This window comes from Panulirus ornatus, chromosome 19 (assembly GCF_036320965.1).
Source record: "Panulirus ornatus isolate Po-2019 chromosome 19, ASM3632096v1, whole genome shotgun sequence".
Lineage (NCBI taxonomy): Eukaryota > Metazoa > Arthropoda > Malacostraca > Decapoda > Palinuridae > Panulirus > Panulirus ornatus.
Genome location: NC_092242.1, coordinates 60001872 through 60026882, shown reverse-complemented (window position 1 = coordinate 60026882; position 25011 = coordinate 60001872). Strand labels below are relative to the sequence as shown.

Here is a 25011-nt window from a genome sequence, read left to right as displayed (position 1 = left end):
CGCAGCCGCTTCGTTACTGCGAAAAAACAAAAAAACTGTAGAAGAGCTGGAGAACAATTAAAATGTTGATGTGATACATAAAGGCTTCGTAAAAGACTTTGATAAGTGTGATACATAAAGGTGTCACAACACAAAAAATGCCCAAGATGGGAAATACCAGTAAAAGTGGTTGATGGATATACATTTTTAACTAAAAGATCAAAATACGTTGTTGTAAAGCAGGCTGTTTTCAGCCCCCTATCGACGGTAACGATCTCTCTCTCTCTCTCTCTCTCTCTCTCTCTCTCTCTCTCTCTCTCTCTTCTCTCTCTCTCTCTCTCTCTCTCTCTCTCTCTCGCACACCTTCTGTTCCTAGTTCCATACCATCCTTGACAGATGATACCAGAATAAATATGAGAGTACCATAAACATAAGACAGTGACAAACTACAAAACTGACATAAACAATGTACTCCACTGTGCCACCCAAAAACAACTTACTTCCCAGTGGGGATAAGGTCCAGCAACTCCTATCTGGAGGGCATGAAGAAATCAACCTCATTACAGAATACCGAATCGGCACAAACACTCTCATACTACGAGTGACCAACTTAAGAGCCCACGAAATAATAATGTCTGACGACCTTACCTTCAGCGAAGAAAACAAAGCTACAGTTGCCTCTTCCAGCAAGATGGTAGGGTGGATCTTGCGGACATTCAAGACTAAGAGAGGAAAACCCAAGCATGACGCTCTTTCTGGCGTCATTACTACTGGGTACGATCATCACCTTTCAAGGCGGACGAGATTGCAGACCCATTAAGTGTGCAAAGATCTTCCATAGCCCGTAATGACGTGGTAAACGCTCTAAACTACTAGGAACAAATGAAATCACTGAAGCTGTACTCGCTAGAGCGTAGGAAGAAGAGGTATACTATCATTTACACTTGTATAATCCTCAAAGGCGTGGTTCCCACCATACACTTGAAGGTAAATCTCTTCTGGCACGACAGACGAATTAGACTGCGAAGTACAACCAGCGATATCAAGCGGTGGGGGTAAGCACAGCAGGAGAAGACACCTTTAACATCCAGGTGGTCCAAGAATATTCCACACACAACCGCCTGCAGCAACCGGAAACATTATGGGATGTACAATGGACAAACTCAAGATGAGCCTGTACAAATATTTAGAGAGAGTCCCAGACCAACCGGGTGTGGGCACGGTGGCCGCGGCGTCCAACAGCTTAGCTTGCTCGACCAACGACCTAACTCAGCATCTGTGGTGACTCAGCCCAGGCTGTGTGGGGTAGAAGACCTCCATCAACCCAAAAGTAGAGCCAGGCATGACCAACAGCATAACGTCACCACCCGGGCATGACTAACAGCAACAGTGTGTTCCACCCAATTAACGACGCGAAGCGTTTTTATCAAAATGGGCCGCTCCCAGGTGTTCTTCCCTTTCATTTTCCAATTAAAGACTCTTTTTATATAAACTAAGTTGAATGAGATGTTGACGCGTACAACTTGGCATTTTGGGGATAAAAAGACCCACTTGGCCTGCGTCCCCTTCCCACCCGGTACAAGGGCCCTTCTTGGGGCCTCCCTGATCAAGAAGGTACGTCGATTGCATATAATCCCCGCACATTCACAGACATAACCAAGGAAAACACTAAAACTCAGCCACATATCACGTCTGAATACCACTTACACACACACACACACACTGGTACTCCCAGGTCTCTCAGTCATTCTTCAGTATCTCATCCGACAGTGTGGGTAAAAGCCACTGCAACCATCCGACACCACCCTCATCTTCAGCCACCGTGAGATCCCTCGTCCCAGGGTTGCAGTCCGGCACCTCAGCCGCATCGAGTCGATCTCAGCTCGTACAGACCGGTAATGGGACGGTCCACATCTCAACCCTCAAGAGCAACAATAACCAGTACACTGCCACCCCAGTGTTTGTGTAGGACATCCCTCTATAATCCTCCCAATCTCACTCTTTTTCCACCACCACCACTACCACCGGTGTCGTCTATAATTGTATGTATGCTTCTCTCTCCACTCTCCTAAAAATGTTTTTTTTTCCCCTCTGGGGGCCGCTTTTAATTCATTAAATCGTTTATCATCATTATCATCCAGGCAGACACCACTGTGACGTAACAGAAGACCTTCGCATGTCCCAAGTCCATGCGTTTGGTGCGCATATTACTCTCTCTCTCTCTCTCTCTCTCTCCTCTCTCTCTCTCTCAAAATCATTCAAGTCATGCGGGTGTAATCAACAGGAATTACCTTCCTCATCTGAATCTTTTCCCGGCAAACGGCTCACGTAATTCAAAATTACCTTTCAGAAAATATATTCACAGGAAAGGAGGGGGGGAAAAAAAAAAGAGGAGAGAAAAACTTGGCCTGGATCCACCGGAAAATATTGGCCGACGTGTTGAGAAGCCCTATCATCATGAGGGACCACAGAACGGAACGGCTCCATTCCCAAAGAGGCATAGTAATGTGAGGAGGAGGAGGAGGATGAGAATAGGGAGGAAGAGGAGAATAAGGAGGAGGAGGAGAATAAGGAAGAGGAGGAGAATAAGGAGGAGGAGGAGAATGAGAAGGAGGAGGAGGAGAATAGGGAGGAAGAGGAGAATAAGGAGGAGGAGGAGGAGGAGAATAAGGAGGAAGAGGAGAATAAGGAGGAAGAGGAGAATAAGGAGGAGGAGGAGAATAAGGAGGAGGAAGGAGGGATTTCTTCCTAGCAAAGGAGGGAAAACCAATGGTTTTTACACGTCAACTTCCTGGGGCCGCCATGGCACCACTGGCAACCCCTGACAACAACATTCCACGGTGTCACGCGTCATATGACACTCGAGGCCTCCACCAACACCACGTCACCTTACTGAGAACGACTGCCACACCGGTACGACGCTTTCTACTACGTGTGTGTGTGTGTGTGTGTGAGAGAGAGAGAGAGAGAAGAGAGAGAGAGAGAGAGAGAGAGAAGAGAGAGAGAGAGAGTTGAACACTCCTAACCAATAGTTTCGAGTTCCCTGTGTCGATACCACCCTCGGCCGCCTCCAACATCCTGACCGATCAGGGAACACGACGGCGGCAGGTGTGGGGTGGGTGGGTGGGTTACCGGCTGTGTCCTATGGCCTGGCATTTGACCTCAACCTTTCAAGCACAGGACGATGGCCAGGCCAAGATCGAGCTATCATTCTGTGAGACAGGTCATGCCGTCACGCTCAAGGGTCGTACCGTCGTGCTCAAGGGTCGTAACGTCGTGGTAGAGGGTCGTGCCGTCGTGGTCGAGGGTCGTGCCGTCGTGCTCAAGGGTCGTAACGTCGTGCTCGAGTGTCGTATCGTCGTGCTCAAGGGTCGTAACGTCGTGCTCGAGGGTCGTGCCGTCGTGCACGAGGGTCGTAACGTCGTGCTCGAGGGTCGTATCGTCGTGCTCGAGGGTCGTGCCGTCGTGCTCAAGGGTCGTAACGTCGTGCTCGAGGGTCGTGCCGTCGTGCTCGAGGGTCGTAACGTCGTGCTCGAAGGTCGTATCGTCGTGCTCGAGGGTCGTGCCGTCGTGCTCAAGGGTCGTACCGTCACGCTCAAGGGTCGTACCGTCACGCTCAAGGGTCGTACCGTCGTGCTCAAGGGTCGTACCGTCGTGCTCAAGGGTCGTACCGTCGTGCTCAAGGGTCGTACCGTCACGCTCAAGGGTCGTACCGTCACGCTCAAGGGTCGTACCGTCGTGCTCAAGGGTCGTACCGTCACGCTCAAGGGTCGTACCGTCACGCTCAAGGGTCGTACCGTCGTGCTCAAGGGTCGTACCGTCGTGCTCAAGGGTCGTAACGTCGTGGTCGAGGGTCGTGCCGTCGTGCTCAAGGGTCGTACCGTCACGCTCAAGGGTCGTACCGTCACGCTCAAGGGTCGTACCGTCACGCTCAAGGGTCGTACCGTCGTGCTCAAGGGTCGTACCGTCACGCTCAAGGGTCGTACCGTCACGCTCAAGGGTCGTACCGTCACGTTCAGAAGATCGTACCGTCACGCTTAAGAAGTTTACAGATAAATATCTTCCATTCCATTCGACTTGGCAGGTTTCTTTTCACTGTGCTGGGAGAGGTGTGGTCGCCAGAGGTGTGAGAGAGGGGTGGTCGCCAGAGGTGTGAGAGAGGGGTGGTCGCCAGAGGTGTGAGAGAGGGGTGGTCGCCAGAGGTGTGAGAGAGGGGTGGTCGCCAGAGGTGTGAGAGAGGGGTGGTCGCCAGAGGTGTGAGAGAGGGGTGGTCGTCTGAGTTGATAATTGTTTTACTCACACAAGTGCAACACATGGCCTTACCTGGAGGTGGGTCTAACTCTTGTCTTTCTCACAGGCATAAGCACATGCCAAATCCGGTTTAAATCCCCCCCTCCCCTTTTGGTTTCCCCCTTTTTTTTTTCCCCCCCCCCCCCCTTTTTTTTCCCCTTTTTTTTTTTTTCGTTCCCTTTTTTCCCCCCTCCCCCCCCTTTTTTTTTTCCCCCCCCGGGGGCCCCCCCCCCCCCCCCCCCCTTTTTTTCCCCCCCCCTCCCCTTTTTTTTCCCCCCCTTTTTTTTTCCCCCCCCTTTTTTTTTTCCCCCCCCCCCCCCGGCCAAACCCCCCGAAAAACCCCGGGGGGGGGAAAAAAAAACCTTAAAAAAAACCCAAAAAAAATTCCCGGGCCCCCCCAAACCCCCGGGTCTCCTCACCCTTCCGTCTCTCTCTACCTCTCTCTCGAACCCTTCTGTCCTTTCCCATCCTCCTTGGGGTGGGGGTCCGTAAGTGGGGGGGCCCAAAAACGCTTGCCAATGCCCCAAACGTTTCGGGGGTCTCCCCTGTCCCAAACCCCCCAAATTAAACCCCCGGGTGGGGTGGCCCTCCCGGGGGCCTACCTGGGGGGCAGGGAAGGGAAATAAACCTCAACAAATACCGAATGGGCAAAAACACCCCTCATACTACATGACCAATTTAAGAGCCCACAAAAATAATAAGGGTCTGACGACCTTACCTTCAGCGAAGAAAACAAAGCTACAGCTGCCTCTTCCAGCAAGATGGTAGGGTGGATCTTGCGGACATTCAAGACTAAGAGAGGAAAACCCAAGCATGACGCTCTTTCTGGCGTCATTACTACTGGGTACGATCATCACCTTTCAAGGCGGACGAGATTGCAGACCCATTAAGTGTGCAAAGATCTTCCATAGCCCGTAATGACGTGGTAAACGCTCTAAACTATTAGGAACAAATGAAATCACTGAAGCTGTACTCGCTAGAGCGTAGGAAGAAGAGGTATACTATCATTTACACTTGTATAATCCTCAAAGGCGTGGTTCCCACCATACACTCGAAGGTAAATCTCTTCTGGCACGACAGACGAATTAGACTGCGAAGTACAACCAGCGATATCAAGCGGTGGGGGTAAGCACAGCAGGAGAAGACACCTTTAACATCCAGGTGGTCCAAGAATATTCCACACACAACCGCCTGCAGCAACCGGAAACATTATGGGATGTACAATGGACAAACTCAAGATGAGCCTGGACAAATATTTAGAGAGAGTCCCAGACCAACCGGGTGTGGGCACGGTGGCCGCGGCGTCCAACAGCTTAGCTTGCTCGACCAACGACCTAACTCAGCATCTGTGGTGACTCAGCCCGGGCTGTGTGGGGTAGAAGACCTCCATCAACCCAAAAGTAGAGCCAGGCATGACCAACAGCATAACGTCACCACCCGGGCATGACTAACAGCAACAGTGTGTTCCACCCAATTAACGACGCGAAGCGTTTTTATCAAAATGGGCCGCTCCCAGGTGTTCTTCCCTTTCATTTTCCAATTAAAGACTCTTTTTATATAAACTAAGTTGAATGAGATGTTGACGCGTACAACTTGGCATTTTGGGATAAAAAGACCCACTTGGCCTGCGTCCCCTTCCCACCCGGTACAAGGGCCCTTCTTGGGGCCTCCCTGATCAAGAAGGTACGTCGATTGCATATAATCCCCGCACATTCACAGACATAACCAAGGAAAACACTAAAACTCAGCCACATATCACGTCTGAATACCACTTACACACACACACACACACACACACACACACACACACACACACACACACACACACTGGTACTCCCAGGTCTCTCAGTCATTCTTCAGTATCTCATCCGACAGTGTGGGTAAAAGCCACTGCAACCATCCGACACCACCCTCATCTTCAGCCACCGTGAGATCCCTCGTCCCAGGGTTGCAGTCCGGCACCTCAGCCGCATCGAGTCGATCTCAGCTCGTACAGACCGGTAATGGGACGGTCCACATCTCAACCCTCAAGAGCAACAATAACCAGTACACTGCCACCCTAATGTTTGTGTAGGACATCCCTCTATAATCCTCCCAATCTCACTCTTTTTCCACCACCACCACTACCACCGGTGTCGTCTATAATTGTATGTATGCTTCTCTCTCCACTCTCCTATCGTCTGGCCGCATTTAATTCAATAAATCGTTTATCATCATTATCATCCAGGCAGACACCACTGTGACGTAACAGAAGACCTTCGCATGTCCCAAGTCCCATGCGTTTGGTGCGCATATTACTCTCTCTCTCTCTCTCTCTCTCTCTCTCTCTCTCTCTCTCTCTCTCTCTCTCTCTAGCAACATCCTAGATTGCACAACCACTGAACATTCCAGCCCGTAGGCCTACCTCACCAGTTCCGCCCACCTCAACTGGCACTAGTTTGTTTACACTCGTCCAGCAAGTCTTGGGGAATTTTCTTTCCCCCTCCCAAGGGGTTGACCTTCTCATATTTGCTAGGGGGAGGCATGTGTACAGTCCAGTAAAGGTAGGGTAACAGATGTTGTCAAAAAAATGTCTCCTTTTAATGTGCTCGAGGCGTATTGAACACCAGTGTAAGTGTGTACGTGTGTGTATGTGTGTGTGTGTGTGTGTGTGTGTGTGTGTGTGTGTGTGTGTGTGTGTGTGCACGGGTTTGCAAGATGTGGGTTCTTAGGTAAAGCCGAAGAGGTATGACTTCAAAAGCCATACAGGTAAATGGGCATTGGGAGCCTGGACGGGCCCATGAGCATGACTTGAGTTATACAAAATTAAAAAAAAAAAGAGGCATTAAGAGAGAGAGAGACGGGTGGTGGTGGGTACTCACGTATGGGCACATAGGCATGGGCACGGGCTGCGGGGAGAGGATGACGTGGCGGAGGGTGCCCGTCTCGTCCACAATCTGCTGCACGACGTGCCCCGGGGGCACCTGCACGGGCAGCGGGATGGGCGGCGACGAGTTGGTCGACACCATCCGCACGCTCGCCGGACCTGTAAACAGAAACAACAACAACACGTTACAACAACAACAACACGTTACTACAACACTAACACTTTAAAACAACCACAACGTTACAACAACCACAACACGTTACTACAACACTAACACGTTACCACAACCACAACGCCACTGTTACGAAAGACACTCATACTTCGGCAGCAGCCACAGCCGACGGTGCCATGTCCTGGAGCACTGCTGGGTCAACACACGTGATCGGACATCTGTCACACAACAACACGTGTAACAACATGGGGTTTAAAGGCCTTGATATATATATACCAGTAAAAAGGTTATGGGTTTTAGGTCATAAAACACATGAAGATGGAGGGGGGGGGGGTAGAAGTAATGGGGTATAATGAATTAATAAAACATTAGCCATTTGTAGATACATCACGAACGTAACGAGAGAGTATAACATAAGAGATTAACGTTATCTCGAACTAAATCAATATCGAGAGGGAGGCAGGGACAATGTCAACGAAGGAATAGAATTGTACTAGAAAGGATAGCGAGGGAGGGAGGAAGGGACGGAGGGAATGAATGCACACCACGGGGACGATGGAGCAAGAGGGAGGGGGTGTGAGGTTAGGCAAGAAGAAAAAGACGGTTTAAGAAGATGGAGCACTTTCTCCTCCCCGGCACGACCCCAAGATGGAACGCGCCTCAACTCACGTCGCGAGGACCTGCCGCCCCGTAAATACTTCCGGGGGAGAGAGAGAGAGAGAGAGAGAGAGAGAGAGAGAGAGAGAGAGAGAGAGAGAGAGAGAGAGAGAGAGAGAGAGAGCTGGGGGTGAGGGATGGAGTGGGGGCTGAGAGAAAGAGAGATTTAGGAGGTAGAGGACGGTACAGAAAGAGCAGCAGTCATGGAGGACGGTACAGAAAGAGCAGCAGTGATGAGAGAGAGAGAGAGAGAGAGAGAGAGAGAGAGAGAGAGAGAGAGAGAGAGAGAGAGAGAGAGAGAGAGAGAGAGAGCATCCACGGTGGAGGACGACGGTACAGAGAGAGCAATAAAAAAAGGAGAGTACGATTAAGTTAATGTTCGAACGACGGCTTCCTGGGCCATTCTTCTGTACCTCAAGTTACGTGCCACTCGGTAATAAAAGGAAGAATATCTCACAGAGGAGGGTGAGTAAAAACGGTCATAGAGCAAAAGGAGTCAGAGGAACGCATTCCGATTCCACACCCATCACAAGGCGCTGAACTGAGTATCGATAATATTCATTAACATCTCCATTGGAATGGAAGGTACTTCGGTTATAAGCCGCATCGACAACGACGATGATACACAAGTGCCCTCAGCCCGATACAGAGTCCCCGCTGGGAACGAGTCAACAACAGTGATGAGGGCTTACAGGAAGAGTGTGAGGCCTACACAGGGGGGAGGCGAGGTTGCTGCTGCAGGTCGACAGCCTCGCTCACGTCCCGGCGCCGGCACAAGACCGCCACACACACACACAGTCGAGAACGGAACTCAAGACAGGGACGGTGAACGCCTTGTCAATAACTTTTTCACGACGCCCCTAGCTGGGTATTACTAAACCTGGCTGATCACATGAAACCTATAAAAGAAGAGGACTACCTTCCTTGCCCGTACCGCGAGGCTTCCCTCCATAACTGGACACGCATGACGCAATCTGGCATCAGAATCAGCGAGGGTGCGCCGACCGCCATCTGAATCATCCCGCTCTTTCTTTCCTCCCATTTGACCTCTCATTACTCCCTTCTTCTGCCCAAGCTCTATCATCCTCCCGTCACACACTCTTCTCCTCACCAGCCGACGACGGGTTCAGCCTGGTGTTGGGACGTATTCTCGGTGCCCTGACGTCCAGTCAGCGCGGCCAGCGTGGTGGGGGTGTGGGCAGGAGGAGGGGGATGATTGATATGGGAGGCCCTTGGGTGGAGGGAGGGAGGGAAGGTCATACCCGCAGTTTTACATTAATCAACTTGCGCCTCCAGGCGTCCCGCAATCTTCAGGGAAAACAAAACTCCCTCAGCGAACTTCGAGCCACACAGATATACCGCTCAGGCCGCAAGTCGAGTCGAGTCATCATCACCGGTGAGCAGTGCGTCAAGCACCCCTCGCCATGGCCACTGCTGGCCAATTTATCTGTGTGTTCTGAGGGATTGGAGGTCTCCCACTGGCGACCTTACGGTGGCTTCCATTTGCGGGTAAGTTTCTAACCAATGTGAGTGAAGCCAGGTGTCTGTCGGGTCTGGCGCCTCTCCGGGGGAATAAGAGCCAGCTCAGCCAAGCCTAAAACCACTACAGCAACAGGTGTTGCCTCAACACTCGTTCCCCCCAGCAACACCTGACACACACACACACACACACACACACACACACACACACACAATACTCTCTTTCACATTACAATAACGCCCTCTACTTTCCACCACCTTCCATCCCTACCTCCATTTTTCTTATTCCACCCACCTCTTCCGCTTCCTCCTCTTCCTCCAACTAGTCTTCCTGTTCCACTAACTACTACTCTCTTTCTCTCCTTCCTGCTACTCTTCCTCCTCCTCCTCCTCCTCTTATTCACACTCTGTTTCTTCCTTCTGTTTCCTTTATCTTTCTTTTTTCTCAGGCCTTATCCCTGCTTTACCGCATGTGCTAGTGTGGCCAACCCCAGGCCAGCATGAGGGACGAGGCAGCTGACAAAAGAGAAGTGTGAGGGAGAGGTCGACCTATGAGGGACAAAGGGTGGCGCGGTGGGAAAGATACAGGAAATGTGGGCTCAATTACGTGTACCCTGTTACGCAAGGTATGGTATACGTGGGTGTACCCATACAGAGGGCGGTACATCACAACCTCTCATGACACCGGCCATATACTGCGTCGTACTGGTTACATCGGGGCCATACCTCACGTAAGACTTACGGTGGGTTCGGATGGTCCTCTACCCCCAACAGCTGGGTCTGGGACCTTCCTTATCTTACCTTACGTAAAACTTGTGTTGGTTTCGGAGGGTCCTCTAACCCCACAGATTGGTCTGGGGCCATCTTACCATACGTAAAACTTGTGATGGTTTCGGAGGTCTTCTACATCCCCACAGCTGGGTCTGGGACCTTACCTTACGTATACCTTACGATGGCGTCGGAGGTCTTTTACCCATGAGATGCGACATTACCTATTTAGTTCGCTGGAGGCCTTGGCTCACAGACCAACGTCACCTGGCCCGGACCACTCGTCTGGGCCATTCTCAAACCCCGCCATGGGGAGCCAGATGCAAAGTTAACTGGGCTGCCAACTGTATTACCCTCACTTTCTGTATTTACAACTGTCGTTATAATACGGTTATAGGAAACTGTTGTCTATCATAGTCTTACAATCAACAACTTCATCTTTTCCCTGCGTCTATAGCTCAACTAAAGCATTCATCACTCGCAGTTACTGATAATATAATCACCAATCAAAGTTATTGATAATATCCTGATCACCATACTGATAATATCAAAGGGCACCAAATGACCCTAGATCCCAGCTTGGCAATGGCCTCCCATGGGACCCAACGCCCCGACTCCCGACGTCCCAGCTCAAAACCTGTCTAGCCTTGAAGACTGCTTACGTAAGCGGCGGGGGTCATTGTGTGCGCAGACGAAGGTCAGAGGTCTTGAATGTTTCCAGGTGAAGGTGAAGATTTCCAGGATGTGTCAAGGTGAAGGAGTGAGGTCAAGGATGGGTCAAGGTGAGGGGTCAAGGATGGGTCAAGGTGAAGGCGTGAGGTCAAGGATGGGTCAAGGATTGGTCAAGGTGAAGGCGTGAGGTCAAGGATGGGTCAAGGTGAAGGTGTGAGGTCATGGATGGATCAAAGTGAAGGTGTGAGGTCATGGATGGGTCAAAGTGAAGGTGTGAGGTCATGGACAGGTCAAAGTGAAGGTATGGGGGTCAAGGATGTGCCCAGGCAAAGGCGAGGGTTAAGGTTGCTTCAAGGTGAGGGTATGGGGGTCAAAGGTAAGTCCAGAAAAAACAAAAAGATGGGGTCAGAGGTGTGTCCAAATGGGGGGAAAAACAAAGGTTAGAGATGTGAAAAAGAGAAGGGGACAGGATGCGTGCGGGTGAAGGTGGAAGGAAAGGGGCGTGTTTCCAAATATGGGAGAGGAGGATGAGGAGGAGGAGGAGGAAGGGGTTGGGGGAAGGTGTCAGAAACGCGGAGGGAGAGACGGGGGAAGGGTTCAGAAACGTGGCCAGATGAGGAGAAAGGCGTTAGGGACGTGGTGCCGTTCTCAAGGATGAGTCTGAGGGTTGGAAGGACTCGTCCACAACCGACGGGATGGTGGAGGGAGAGGGTGGGGGACGATAGGGAGAATAAGGAAGGGGAGGGAGGGAGGAGGGACGAGATACATGGAAAGCCAGGGGTGATGCACCAAGACAGAAGGCCGTCCAAAATGTTAATCATCGAGGTCAATATATTAGTCTCTCTGGAACACGGAAGGTTGTATCCATTACAAGAAATAATAATAATAATAATAGTAATAATAATAATAATAATAATAATAATAATAGACCCCCTTAAAAAAAGGGGAAGGTTAAAAAAAACAACAAACAGAAAACTGGAATCTTGTAAGCCTGTTATAACGGGACGGGGAGAGGCTATATGGAGTGACTACATACAAATACAATGGTTCATTCTCCTCACGAGCGGAACGGAACGGGATCTGGAACATCTTGCCTGGCGAAAGTCTTACTTCGGAAGGCTTCCTAGTGTTGGTATACGAGTCCAAGGCGGACCAACGGGCACTGCTGGCGGTGCAGGGGCTGAACAACGGGGGCTGTTGGTGGTCAAAAGGTTGAACAATGGGAACCGTTGATGGTGCAAGGTTGAACGTCACGCGTTCTGGACTCTCACAGAACTTCGGATGATCTCTCTCTCTCTCTCTCTCTCTCTCTCTCTCTCTCTCTCTCTCTCTCTCTCTCTCTAGCAGAAGTTTCTAGAGACCTCTGGACTAAAATCTCTCACATGGAAAAAAGCGTCAGGAAGTTCTCTCTCTCTCTCTCTCTCTCTCTCTCTCTCTCTCTCTCTCTAGCAGAAGTTTCTAGAGACCTCTGGACTAAAATCTCTCACATGGAAAAAAGCTTCAGGAAGTTCTCTCTCTGTCTCTCTGTCTCTCTGTCTCTCTGTCTCTCTCTCTCTCTCTCTCTCTCTCTCTCCCGAAGTGTCTGTATCGTTCTTTGTTTAAATTCTTTCAAATTTAAGAAGAGAAAAAAAATATATCCATTTCAGCAACGGAAGGAAGTCTTTCGCGAGAATTCGAGACGTTACGCAACTTCCCGTTCCTTTCCAGTCGTACATTTAACCTTCACTTATTTCAGAAAGAGGTTACATACCATGATGTTTTTATATTTCATATCTTCTCTACTCAAAGGTACCTTTTATCGGGCCATACCATTCTTAAAGGTACCTTTTATCGGGCCATAGCATTCTTAAAAGGTACCTTTTATCGGGCTATACCATTTTTAAAGGTACCTTTCATCGGGCCATACCATTTTTAAAGGTACCTTTCATCGGGCCATAGCATTCTTAAAAGGTACCTTTTATCGGGCCATACCGTTCTTAAAGGTACCTTTTATCGGGCCATACCATTCTTAAAGGTACCTTTTATCGGGCCATACCGTTCTTAAAGGTACCTTTTATCGGGCCATACCATTCTTAAAGGTACCTTTTATCGGGCCATACCGTTCTTAAAGGTACCTTTTATCGGGCCATACCATTCTTAAAGGTACTTTTCATCGGGCCATACCGTTCTTAAAGGTACCTTTCATCGGGCCATATTTTTTTTCAAACAAACTTCACGAGCATGACTGTTACGACTTTAAGACCTGACCCTTTAAAAGTTGAGTTCAAAGGCCAGGCCATCCCCGTCCGTGCTCATGGGGGTCGTTCCGTGGTGCTCAGGGATCGGTACCGTCCTGCTCAACGGGTCATAATCATAGTCATCGAACCAGCCAACACAAAATCATGGATAATGTTACCACATGCCGAAGACAGAAGTGCAATCCCCTGAGGGAGGGGTGGAGGGTGTCTACCTTCACCTGACCCACCTTATAATCGTTGATCTCCGCCGGTGTGTGTGTCATGAGATAATGTAGTCCACATCAATGTCCCTCAAAAAGGCTGAGAGATAAAGAGTGGTTGAGGACAGTGCCCTTCTGCTTTACCATCTTCCCTTTCGTCTATTTATGAAGTTTAGGGCAAACTATTACTGTTCTCCCTATTACACTCCTCCATCAGATAATCTCGTCAAAGACCATCAGGTCTCCTATCATCTGTCCTACCCAAGGACGGTCCTCCAGCAGATAACCAAGTCACAGACCCTTAGGTTCTTCTGTTATCTGTCTTACCCATGTTTACAATGTGCTCCCGTGCACTGGGGTTGACAGAGGACACACCACAATCCCAGGGAACACAGTAGTGTACCAGTCAAGCTTTGCAACATCTTGGGTACACCAAACGCAGGTGAGGGCGGCTTATCATTCTCCAACTTGATCTGGGACCTAAATGCAATATTGTTCTGCTTATCAGTCAGGTATGCGTGTGTGTGTGTGTGTGTGTGTGTGTGTCTGCGGTCGCAGCCCTTAGAGCTGCGTCAATACGACCGGTTGGCTAATCAGATTGACTTCGTAAGTATCAATCCAGGGCTGTTCTCGACCCTTTCAAAATACTGACTGGTTCCAAATATTTATGATATTCACAAGTGGCGAGGTGAATACCCTCGCCCCCAAGGACTGAAGCTGCTCTCTCTCTCTCTCTCTCTCTCTCTCTCTCTCTCTCTCTCTCTCTCTCTCTCTCTCTGACAGCCATCTACTCCAGTGTGAATATTTGAAGTCCTGCATCGTTCTCCATCCGAGATGACTATCCCTGGGGGTGCCTGCCTGCCGTCTGTGTACCATCACCTGGGTCCCTCTCTGCCTTCTGTTCTTGATGAGACATGGCCCAGGGTGAGGTGGGTCACTCCTTCCTTCCTTCCCTCATTCCTTCTTCGTGTTTTATGGTGTCTGGGTCCGATAAACCCACGGACAGTGATGGTGTGGGGGGATAAATAACCCATAAATAATAAATGGCCTACAGACTATCATAATGCTGGGAAGGTCTCTGTCTGTCAGAAGGAAGCCAGTGGTTTGGAGACTCGATACATCTAATATTAAGTTCTCATAATTAATAGTGTTTATGTTGACAATAATTTTTTACATTAATTTTCATTTGGTTTCATTTTTCTATAATACCCATCTCAATATTCTATTATTATACCTTAAGGTGAAATAAAGCTTAAAGTTCATATTTTTTAAGGGGTTTCGATAATTTATAATTTTTTTTTTTTTCATACTATTCGCCATTTCCCGCGTTTGCGAGGTAGCGTTAAGAACAGAGGACTGGGCCTTAGAGGGAAAATCCTCACCTGGCCCCCTTCTCTGTTCCTTCTTTGGAAAATCAAAAAAAAAAAAAAAAAAAAAAAAAAAAAAAAACGAGAGGGGAGGATTTCCAGCCACCCGCTCCCTCCCCTTTTAGTCGCCTTCTACGACACGCAGGGAATACGTGGGAAGTATTCTTTCTCCCCTATCCCCAGGGATATTTATAATTAAAACTACTTTCTTTTTTTCTCCTATTTTCCTCCACCGGGTCTGTTGGACCCAGGTGGGAATTATGTGAGGAATTATTCTCGAACACGCTCAAAGGAACAAGATCTCTGGCATTTCCCTCGCGTGTGTACTGGAATAGATGTCGCCGTTCGCGTCCTACTGAGCTGAGGGGAAAATCATTGTCGCCGTTCGAAGGGAAAATCATTTCCCACGTATCAATGTACTGGCGATTTTGTCTTTCCTGGGCGACTTCAAGGGGGGGGGGGGAGAGAGAGAGAGAGAGAGAGAGAGAGAGAGAGAGAGAGAGAGAGAGAGAGAGAGAGAGAGAGAGAGAGAGAGAGACGTGAATGCTCTCTGCAACATTTTCTAACTCGGTCATTTTGCTCGCTTTTGGAGGAAATGTCAGAGAACGATATAACACGTTAGTTAGCCTGGGGGAGACGAGGCGAGGGTTCTAAACATGCCAGCCCTGGCTTTAACCTCCACACTGACGTGGTGTACACAGGGATCCAGCCTTCGAAACTCCCTCGTAATGACTTGGCCTCCCTCCACCAACCCGTCTGGTTCACTCAGGAGCCCTGAAGAGACACACTGATAATTCTCGTAACTGTGTTCAGCAATTACTGTGGTCATCGTGACACGAGTGATTACAGTGCGTACGAGCCTAACTACCTCAGAGGGATACGAACAGGGAAAAATCAGCGAGGGCACTAGAAGCAGAACAGGATGAACAGGATGACCAACGAGAACAACAGTTTTGTACAGTACAGAGGGAGGGAAGGAGGGAGGGAGGATTTCCTTTCCTAATCTGTATGTTGTAACACTGTATATCCGGCAACACAGCCCAGTCCCCAATTTTCTAGTCTACCGCCAAAAGCATACATTCTGTGTTGCTACTGTGACTCGTCCATGCCACTCGACACATTCAGCTTTTCTATGTCGAGATTGAAGATATTAGCATTTCCATTTGTGTGTGTGTGTGTGTGTGTGTGTGTGTGTGTGAGAGAGAGAGAGAGAGAGAGAGAGAGAGAGAGAGAGAGAGAGAGAGAGAGAGAGAGAGAGAGAGAGAGAGAGAGAGAGACCACTGTATATGCCACCCTGGGATACAATGTACAAAGACAGGTCTTCCTATGAGAACCAAATTACGTCATGTCATGCAATATATAAACACGTAACACTCCAGGCCTTACAACAATGAACAATAATTAACTTTCAACCCGTAATAATTATGTTTCATAATTATGTTTCCTTTCTTTGACGATCACAGTCAAATTTAGCTTCTAAAAAAAAAAAAAAACCCCTTCAAGGCTGATCACATAGCTCACCCAGAGATGTATCACAAAAGAACAATGAGGTGTTCATCATCATCTGGATGGCGTCTTGTATGAACACTAAAAATGAACAACGAGTTATTGTTAATAATTCTGAGGTTTTAAGGAGGTAAAAGTTCTCCCAGTGTATACACACACACACACACACACACACACACTAACATCTGATTTCACCACCGAGACATTCCGCTTTGAGTCGAGTCGAGTGGTATCATCAAAAGGAAGAGAAACAATATGATCTAAGTTCGGTCTGGAGCCTACTAATTTAGGAGGAGGCATGGCAGCGAGAGCCGTGGCGAACCACAGTGTGGGTGGGGTGGTGGAGGAGCGGGGCAGAGGTCCTGGGTGCGGAAGTAGACGACACTGTCTGTGAGGGCGGTGTATGGGTGCGAGTCTTGCTTTCTCTTTTACGTTCATGGCTCCAGTCACGGATAAAAGAAAGAAAAAAAAAGCACATCAAGGCCGGGGCTTAATTGAAACATAGAGAGGATTATCAAAGGGGAAAAAAAAAGAAAAGACAAGGGAAAGTATTTATGAATTCTGGAGGAAGTGCAAAAACCTGTCTTTTTAAAATAGTCCAGGTCATATTTATTGAGAAAGACATGAGAGGGTGGAGAGTTCCAAAGCTTGGACGTGTAGGGAAAGAAGCAGTTGTCAAAACGGCCCACCCTTGAAGTGCCGATGGTCATGCAGTGATCATGCCATGCAGCAGCTCGCCGAGTATTGCATGAGCCCTATATGCAAATATGAACGGAAGAATGCAAATGTGCTGGGAGTGATGTGCCTGTTTGGTGTGATGAGGGTTGATCGTGTGTGTGTGTGTCTGTGTGAGAGAGAGAGAGAGAGAGAGAGAGAGAGAGAGAGAGAGAGAGAGAGAGAGAGAGAGAGAGAGAGAGAGAGAGAGAGGTATGGCAGTATGGAGACTATGATTGAGAAAGCTGAAACGGTCTAGGCATGTGGAGAGGGAGAGATTCGCTACGAAGATATAAGTGTCAGAAATAGAGGGAGCAAAGGAGAGAGAGAGAGAGAGAGAGAGAGAGAGAGAGAGAGAGAGAGAGAGAGAGAGAGAGAGAGAGAGAGAGAGAGAGAGAGAGAGAGAGAGAATGTGCCGAAGCAGGAAGGGGGAGAGGTCAGGGCTATTCCCCTCCACCTACATTCTCCCCCTGTTCCGTTCGTCCTTGCCTCCCTACCCTCCCTCCCAACTCCATCTCCTCCCCACCCACCGTTCCCACCTCCCCTTTACCTCCCCGCCGACCTAACCAACACCCTCCATGCTACACCTTACCTAACGGTGGGGCGCGGGGAAGGGTTTGGGGGTTGAAGCACCAGGCACCCCACCGCGGGGGGAGGCATGTGGTACTTCCCCCCCAAATCCAGCCACACTCCACGTGCGTCTGTGCGTGTCTCATTACACGTGCTACACCTCCCCACCTGTAGTCAGTATGTTCCTGGTTTTGTTGGTGTGTACCTTCGACGGTGTACACCTGTCGACGCACCAGTAATTACCTCTCGGCACAGGACTGGGAGGGGGAGTTCCACCCCCGTGGAATGGCCTCTCCGGACCTTCCTATAACTATGACGAGATCTTGGCCATTGGGAAGGCCAGCGCGCAGCGCCTACCGCAGGAACATCTACGTAATCCTTGCGTATGCTAGCGTAGGTAAATACATGTTTGAACTGTAGTGGGAGGGAGATCACATTCGTGGGGCGCCCCCGTGTGTGTGTGTGTGTGTGTGTGTGTGTGTGTGTGTGTGTGTGCGCGCGCGTGTGAGTGTGTGTGTGCGTGTTCGTGTTCCTGTGTTTGTTGGTGTGTGCCTGAGCCAACAACACATTCCATGTGTTGCGCATTGCACAACGAATGACAATCGGCCATGGGCGTATACCGATAAAACACACGCGGCTGCCACTTCCTGTGCGCGTGCGTGCGTGCGTGCGTCAGCGCGGTCCTTGCATACGCAACAGCCGTTACGTAATACGAAAACAAAAATAAATAACGGTTTACTTGCACTCAGTCGTCCAATCGGCTGAAAATACACGTCTGAGGTATTTATAGACGCGTCACAGAACTGGGAGGCAATGACAGTTACCACCTCACTAATCATGCGTGCGTGCGTTTGACAAGTACCTACGCGCATGTCGGCGTACGTACACACCTGTGTGCTGTCAGGTGCCTGCGTACACTGGCCGTCAACTGCCGTGTGAGCGGGAGACGAGCGGAACCTCCCGGCCAGAGTCCAGGTCGCCTGCACCAGGCGAGCGCCTGTACCCACAATGGGAGGGGGTGACCACCTCCTCCCTCCTGCACTTTAGCCTCTCTCCCTTTCCTCCCCCCTGCTCTCCTGCCCCTTTTCCTCCTTCCACGTCCCTCCTCCTCCTCCTGTCAATTCCTCGCCCATCCTCCTCCTCCACTTCAATGCCCTGCTCATGAAGCCTTTACCCCCGCAGCCTCTCGCCAATGCTTTCGTTCTTTCTCGTTTTGACCATTCTCAGAGTTCAACCTACCATCTTTTCTAACGACAACATCAGGGATAGCTTCACTATCCTCGCTGATGGTGCAGTCACCTGATCTCTTCCGTGACGTAACACCTCGAAATTCATCCTGTGTTTCGAACTGGCCTCCGCTGCTTCACTTGTAAGTCTCCGGTAAGAAGCATGTTATTTTCATAGACCTATGGAAGGCTAGATGCAATGCCGTTGTTTTTTCTTTTTACGAACGAGATTTCCAAGCTAATTTTCGATTCACCGACGAAAGAAGATACAGAAAACGTGATTCGCGGTGTCCTGTGGGTCAGATATGAGAATGGAAGGCACACAAAAACTTTTAAAGTCCAGAGCACTCGCGTAAGTGGCATAAGTAAATACTCCTCTGGCTACATACTTGAAACATTCCCAGCGAACACATCTGTGGGCATCCAAGATTCCCAGCGAACACGACTATGGACATCAAACATCCCTATCGAACGGAACTATGGAATTATATGGAACATTCCCAGCCAAACAACTGTGGGCTCCAAAAAACCTCAGCGAACACAAATGTGGGCTAAAAACATTCCCAGCAAGCAACAACTGCCGACTCCCACCATTCCCATGGCACCCGACACTACAGTTGATACTATGGCCCTATACCATATCACAGTCAGTGACCCGTATGATCCTATTTCCCTCCCTTCATACGTCCGCCCTTCTAATACACCCCTACCCTTCTCGACCACCACCTCCCCAACCCTTTCTTCTACACAGTACCAGGTGGACAGACTGTACACTAAGGCCAAAGGTACATAGATAGGCTGTACATCATCACCCAAAATACGTGGATGTGCTGTACATCAAGTACAAATTGCGAGGAGAACACTGTACATCATGATGCACATCCCACTTCTGATATGTGACTATAGAGAACACTTGCGTGTGTGTGCGAGAGAGAGAGAGAGAGAGAGAGAGAGAGAGAGAGAAGAGAGAGAGAGAGAGAGAGAGAGAGAGAGAGAGAGAGAGAGAGAGATGGCACCTAGACTGATCTGAGAAGGGCCTTCGATGGCGCTGCCCATGAAGGGGGAAGGTGGTTTCAGACCACGTCACTGCCCACCGTGTTCCAATTACATACCCAGGACAATACCAGCGGACCTAGCAACACTCGGGAGGGTTCGAGTTCAGACGTATCCACGACAGCATTGGAAAATAACTTAGTAAACCGTCGTCTAAAAAGGCGTCCTATAAGGTTCTTAAAAAGGACACCGTCTCTTTTTAATGGGCCGTCCAAGGGGTGGTGGCTCTGAGGGTGTTTCAGTTACTGGGTGACGTGGAGCGCCATGGACGTCATGAAAAAGGGGTCAGGGCCCCCCATACCCATCATGGTGGTAGCGTGCGGTACTCTAGCGGCGACACACTGTACCACAGTCACGTCCCGGGCAATAAGTGCTAAAATATATATTAGGTCACTGTTAAGTGCTGCACTGTGTTGCCCTTGGGACGTGTACCGATCCGATCTAGGTCTAGTCTGTGGCAGTGACGCTGCTATGGCACTGCCCTTGCTCTAGTACTGGCACTCCTCCGGCACTGGCATGCTGGTCTCGCCTTCGTTAGGAAGTTCTCATCCAGCTGACAAGCTAGACCTATGAGGGTGTGTGTGTGTGTGTGTGTGTGTGTGTGTGTGTGTGTGTTACATAACTGTAAGGGGTCCCCTACCAGTGGCCCTCCTGCGAATCAAATACGCACTTGGTGAGCAACGTTCGAAACGGTTCTTTGCGCGTATCTTCTTCTCCCTGGATGACACAGCTTTGGCTTTCTTGCGCCTCTCCGAAAGCTAAACAACTATCATCATCGCCAAGCTATAGCTGGACCATCCACACTATAGACTGGCAATCCACACCATATCAAAGCTAATCCATCCACAACACAGCAAAGCTAAACTATCCACAACACAGCAAAGTTAAGCCACCCATAACACAGGAAAGCTAAGCCATCCACAACACAGGAAAGCTAAGCCATCCATATCAAAGCAATTCACATCCCTCAGCTCTTCGAATGATGCAAAGGACAGACCAAACCAAACCAGCCATAAACAACCAGAAACAAAATCTAAAGAAGTACTTTTCGAGTATAAGAGGAAGAAGGATGGCTGGAATATAAACAGAGCTTTAAGAAAGATAACGTAGACCGCCTACGTCAGTTAAAAAAAAATGTATGCTAGCGCAGGTCATTTTAAGAAATGGGAGGGAGGACCCACCTCCACGAGGACAGACCTCACCCTTCCCGTGAGGAGGTAACCATAGGTGATTACAATTACATAATTACACCCGGGTGTAAAAAGAGGACCCACATAGGACCGGGTGATATATTACCATAAATCTCGCCCACTTATATCATTTCCATGGCCCACCTCAATGTGCCTCCAGCCATCACGTATACATTAATTACACGCGTGGCCCATCAATCACCGCCAGCCCGGGGTAATTACCTTTACACTAATTACTCATGTGACCAATCATCGCGGACTGAGACACTTATGGAAAGATTGGGCATGAAGACTGGCTCGTATTCCAATCCTTTCACAGTCGAGAGATTTAGATTCGTATGACGCGGGGTCCGAACCCGGGGAATCTATCAGGCTGGTTTGCATCGGACCATGTGATATGGGTTTAATCTGCCGTGTTCTTGGGTTTAAGAACATAATTTTTTTTAGTGGGTTTAAATCTTGATCGTTATTATTTTTTTTTAGGATAAAGTTTTTTTTTTTTGGTAGGGTTAGGTTTTGTACTGTTTTTTGTAGGTTAAGGTTTTGGTCTTATTTGTAGGTTTTGCTCTGTGTGTGTGTGTGTGTGTGTGTGTGTGTGTGTGTGTGTGTGTGGGTGTCACGGTGAGAGAATTTTACACCATCTCTGAACCTTGTATATGTACCACGTCTTTCCTCTCATGTGTGTTCTCACCCACACACCCCAACCTGAGCCAGGTACCCATTTGTCGACCTGCCATGACGGGATGATGAACACCTAGGTTGGGTCTGGGCCAACTGCCGTGGGGGCTATGATTCGAGACCATGCGGGCCCGACCCTGGGATGGCCCGTGCGTGACCCTACGTCAGAAACGCTAACCGTTATTACACCAGGGAGTTCGGGCATGGTACATGTGTACAAGGCTGTGAGAACGGGGCAACACGAGCGTAAAATTCCCTTCCCGTAACACAGACATACAGACAAACAAACAGAGAGACAGACAAACAGACAAACACACACACACACACACACACACACACACACACACACACACACACAGCCTTCACCATGGGAAGATTAGAAAACTCAGCCAAGGTCCTGATTGAGGTCTTCCTGTCTTCGTAACCCACAGAAGTACTTCGATGTTATCTGTGGCACAGGGAGAGGGGTCCTGTGTGGGTCTGTGAGGGGGGGAAGCAGAGCAAGGAATGGTGGTATGAGGGTATGGCATGAGGCTGGTGAGTGAAGGATGAGTGGCCTGAGGCTGGTGGAGAGTGAGCTATGAGGGTGTGGCATGAGGCGGGTGCGTGGTGATGGTGTGGCATAAGACTGGTGATGACTGTGGCATGACACTGGGGCATGAGGCTGGTGGCGAGTAAGAGCGAGGTATGAGGGTAAGGCATGAGACGGGTGGTGGTGATGAGTACGGTCTTGGTGAGGTATGAGGGCGTGGGATAATCCTGACGGGGGTGGCTGTGAGTAAGGTATGATGGGTGTGGTGGCATGAGACCGGCGGTGATGGTGAGCGAAGTATGATGAGTGTCGTGAGGGCAGCGTCCGCCCGTACTGCCTCACACTACCATCTACGCACCAGCCCCCGCTTGACCTTGTTCATCTTTTACTCGGTTAAGGGAAATGCCTCATCGCACGCACTTGCATGCAAGCGCGTGAGCTGCCGGCCACTGGCAAAGGCAAGCACGCACGTGTGTGCCTGCGTGTGTCTACTCAGAACACGCTTTGGCCTCGGCACAAGATAGATATACCAATACGTGTCCAAAGCGAAGGTCAGTATCATACAGTACTGACTCCTTTTTAAGCACGACGATACGGCGTCTTTTCAGCACGACAGTGCGACGCCCCTAGGGCGAAGCGGTAAGACGACCCTTGAGCACGGCATTACGACGCCCCTTGAGCACAACGGTATGGCGACCCTTGAGCTTAACGGTAAGGAGACCCTTAAGCACAATGTCATGATAACCCTTGAATAGACGACGTTACCATGATCCTTGAGCACGGCAAGGGTACGACGGTCTGGCCGAGTGAGGAAAAGTGTGGTACATCAAAAGATGACCTTAAGACCTGACCCACTTGCCCTGCGCCACAATGTTGGTTAACTTTCTCTCTTCTATAGATATTACTATGGTTTTTGCTCCCGAGAGCTGGCTGCCTGTGTGCTCCCCCATTACCTAGACCACGCAATGCTCGGCAAGCTGTTGCGTCCCATGATTCCTGTGTGGCCGTTGGCAATTCAGGGTGGGGGCCATTTTGATATCTGCTTCCCTACACCTTGAAACTTTGGAACTCTTTACCCTCTCATGTCTTTCCCAACACCTATGACGTGGCACTTCTTAACAGACAGGTGTTCACTTCCTTCAATATTCGAAAATACTAATCCTATGTCTCTTTTTCTCTTTCATAATCCTCACCACATGTCAACTAAGGCCTGTCCTTGATGTGGACTTTGGTCCGTGACTGAAGCCTCCAACGTAAAGAAGGATACCCACCTCTGTGCGACCAGCGTTAGTATGGTAAGTCATCCATTACCCATAATCTCTCATCCTCAAGCGCGACTAGTGTACCTGTGGCTCGTGATCTATCCCCATCAACTCCTCATCCTCTGCGATAATAGCGTAAGCATGGGATCCACTTCATCAACTCCAGACCTTGTGTGAGGGCCATTACTCCCGTCAACACAGGATGAAAAGATGATGCGAGACAGATCCCTTACGGCCAAGTTGGTACAGCCCCTAACAGAGTGGGTGGTAGGGTCGTAGTGGTGGTGGTAGTTTCTGCACGACCACAACGACCCCCCGCCCTAAGGCCATAAAACCCACGAACACGACGCTAAAAATCAACAAGGTCTGTCTAATGGCCTCACTGGGTACTTACGTTCATGACAGTTAACTGCTCATAACAGCGTCAGCTGCTGCTACTGCTAACGTCGCTACGCCCCCACCGACGGACCCTGTTGCCTTGAAGACCTCTCTCCACGATCCATTACACCTTCCATTACGCCTCCACAGCCAACAACGAACGAGCAAACTTTCATAACAACAGCATACGACGCTCGTATTAACGAACCAACCAAAACCATTTTCCAGACTGATGCGAGTACAACATTTCCAGGAGAAAGTGTTACGTAAGTATCTAACTAACTTTACTTCATGTCTCATTCAGGGGAGGTTCGTCGAGCGTCATGTAAAAAAAAAAAAAAGTATTACACCGCACACATAATAGAAATGTCTCAAATAAACATGGACATCGCACATACAGGATCTTTTGAATAACTGTCGAACATTTGTAGGGTGCGTGTGTGTGTGTGTGTGTGTGTGTGTGTGTGTGTGTGTGTGTGTGTGTGTGTGTGTGTGTGTGTATCAGAAGACATTCACAAAGATAGATTCTCAGGAGGTCCTCTTCCTCTTATATGCTCCTCCTCTCCACTCTCTTCCTCTTGCAGCAGCTGACACCTGGGACCTCCAAGAAGAGGAGTGCCCGTCACTCAAACCCCCCCATTAAAGAACATGTCTCCAGAGGATACAGCTATGGCCACCTTATCTCCCCCACGATGGTCGTCCGTCTAAACATTCCCTGGACAAGCTCGACCATACACTATCCCTCTTAAGAGACCCCACTTGCGGTCCTTGAAGATGTTCCACATTCAGTCATCCATGAGCCTTAAATTCCGTAAGACCTTCCACCTCCAGTTCTTCAACAGCTTCTGCAGGTTCTTGAAGACCTACCTCCAGTTCTTCACCAGCTCCTGCAGGTTCTTAAAGACCTTCCACCTCCAATCCTTCAACAGCTCCTCCCCCTCTGCTCTTGAAGACCTTCCACCTCCATTTCTTCATGAGCCCCACCCCAGCCCTCGTTCCTGAAGACGTTCCACCTCCTCCAGTTCGTCGAGAGCCCTCCCAGGTTCTTGAAGCTTCAGGTCCTTGAAGAGCCTGTCATCAACGGTCCCCACTGAGTCACTACCACGGTCCCCCCTTGAGAGCTGCTCTTTTTTTTACTCAATCCCCGCAGAAGTGTCTCCCACTCAGCCCGTAGAGCTAACAAAGACAATAATAATAATAATAATAATAATAATA

General features: G+C 49.5%; 1 protein-coding gene across 9 annotated transcripts in view; it reads right to left on the bottom strand.

The window, feature by feature from the left end:
- Nucleotides 1-25011, bottom strand: part of LOC139755548 (fibronectin type-III domain-containing protein 3A-like) — a 499565-nt gene that overhangs the window by 88448 nt on the left and 386106 nt on the right. For all 9 annotated transcript variants that reach the window (XM_071673982.1, XM_071673983.1, XM_071673986.1 and 6 more), the window contains one exon: nucleotides 7131-7294. In XM_071673982.1, the coding sequence (XP_071530083.1) occupies nucleotides 7131-7294 (164 nt within the window). The remainder of the gene's footprint in view (nucleotides 1-7130; nucleotides 7295-25011) is intronic.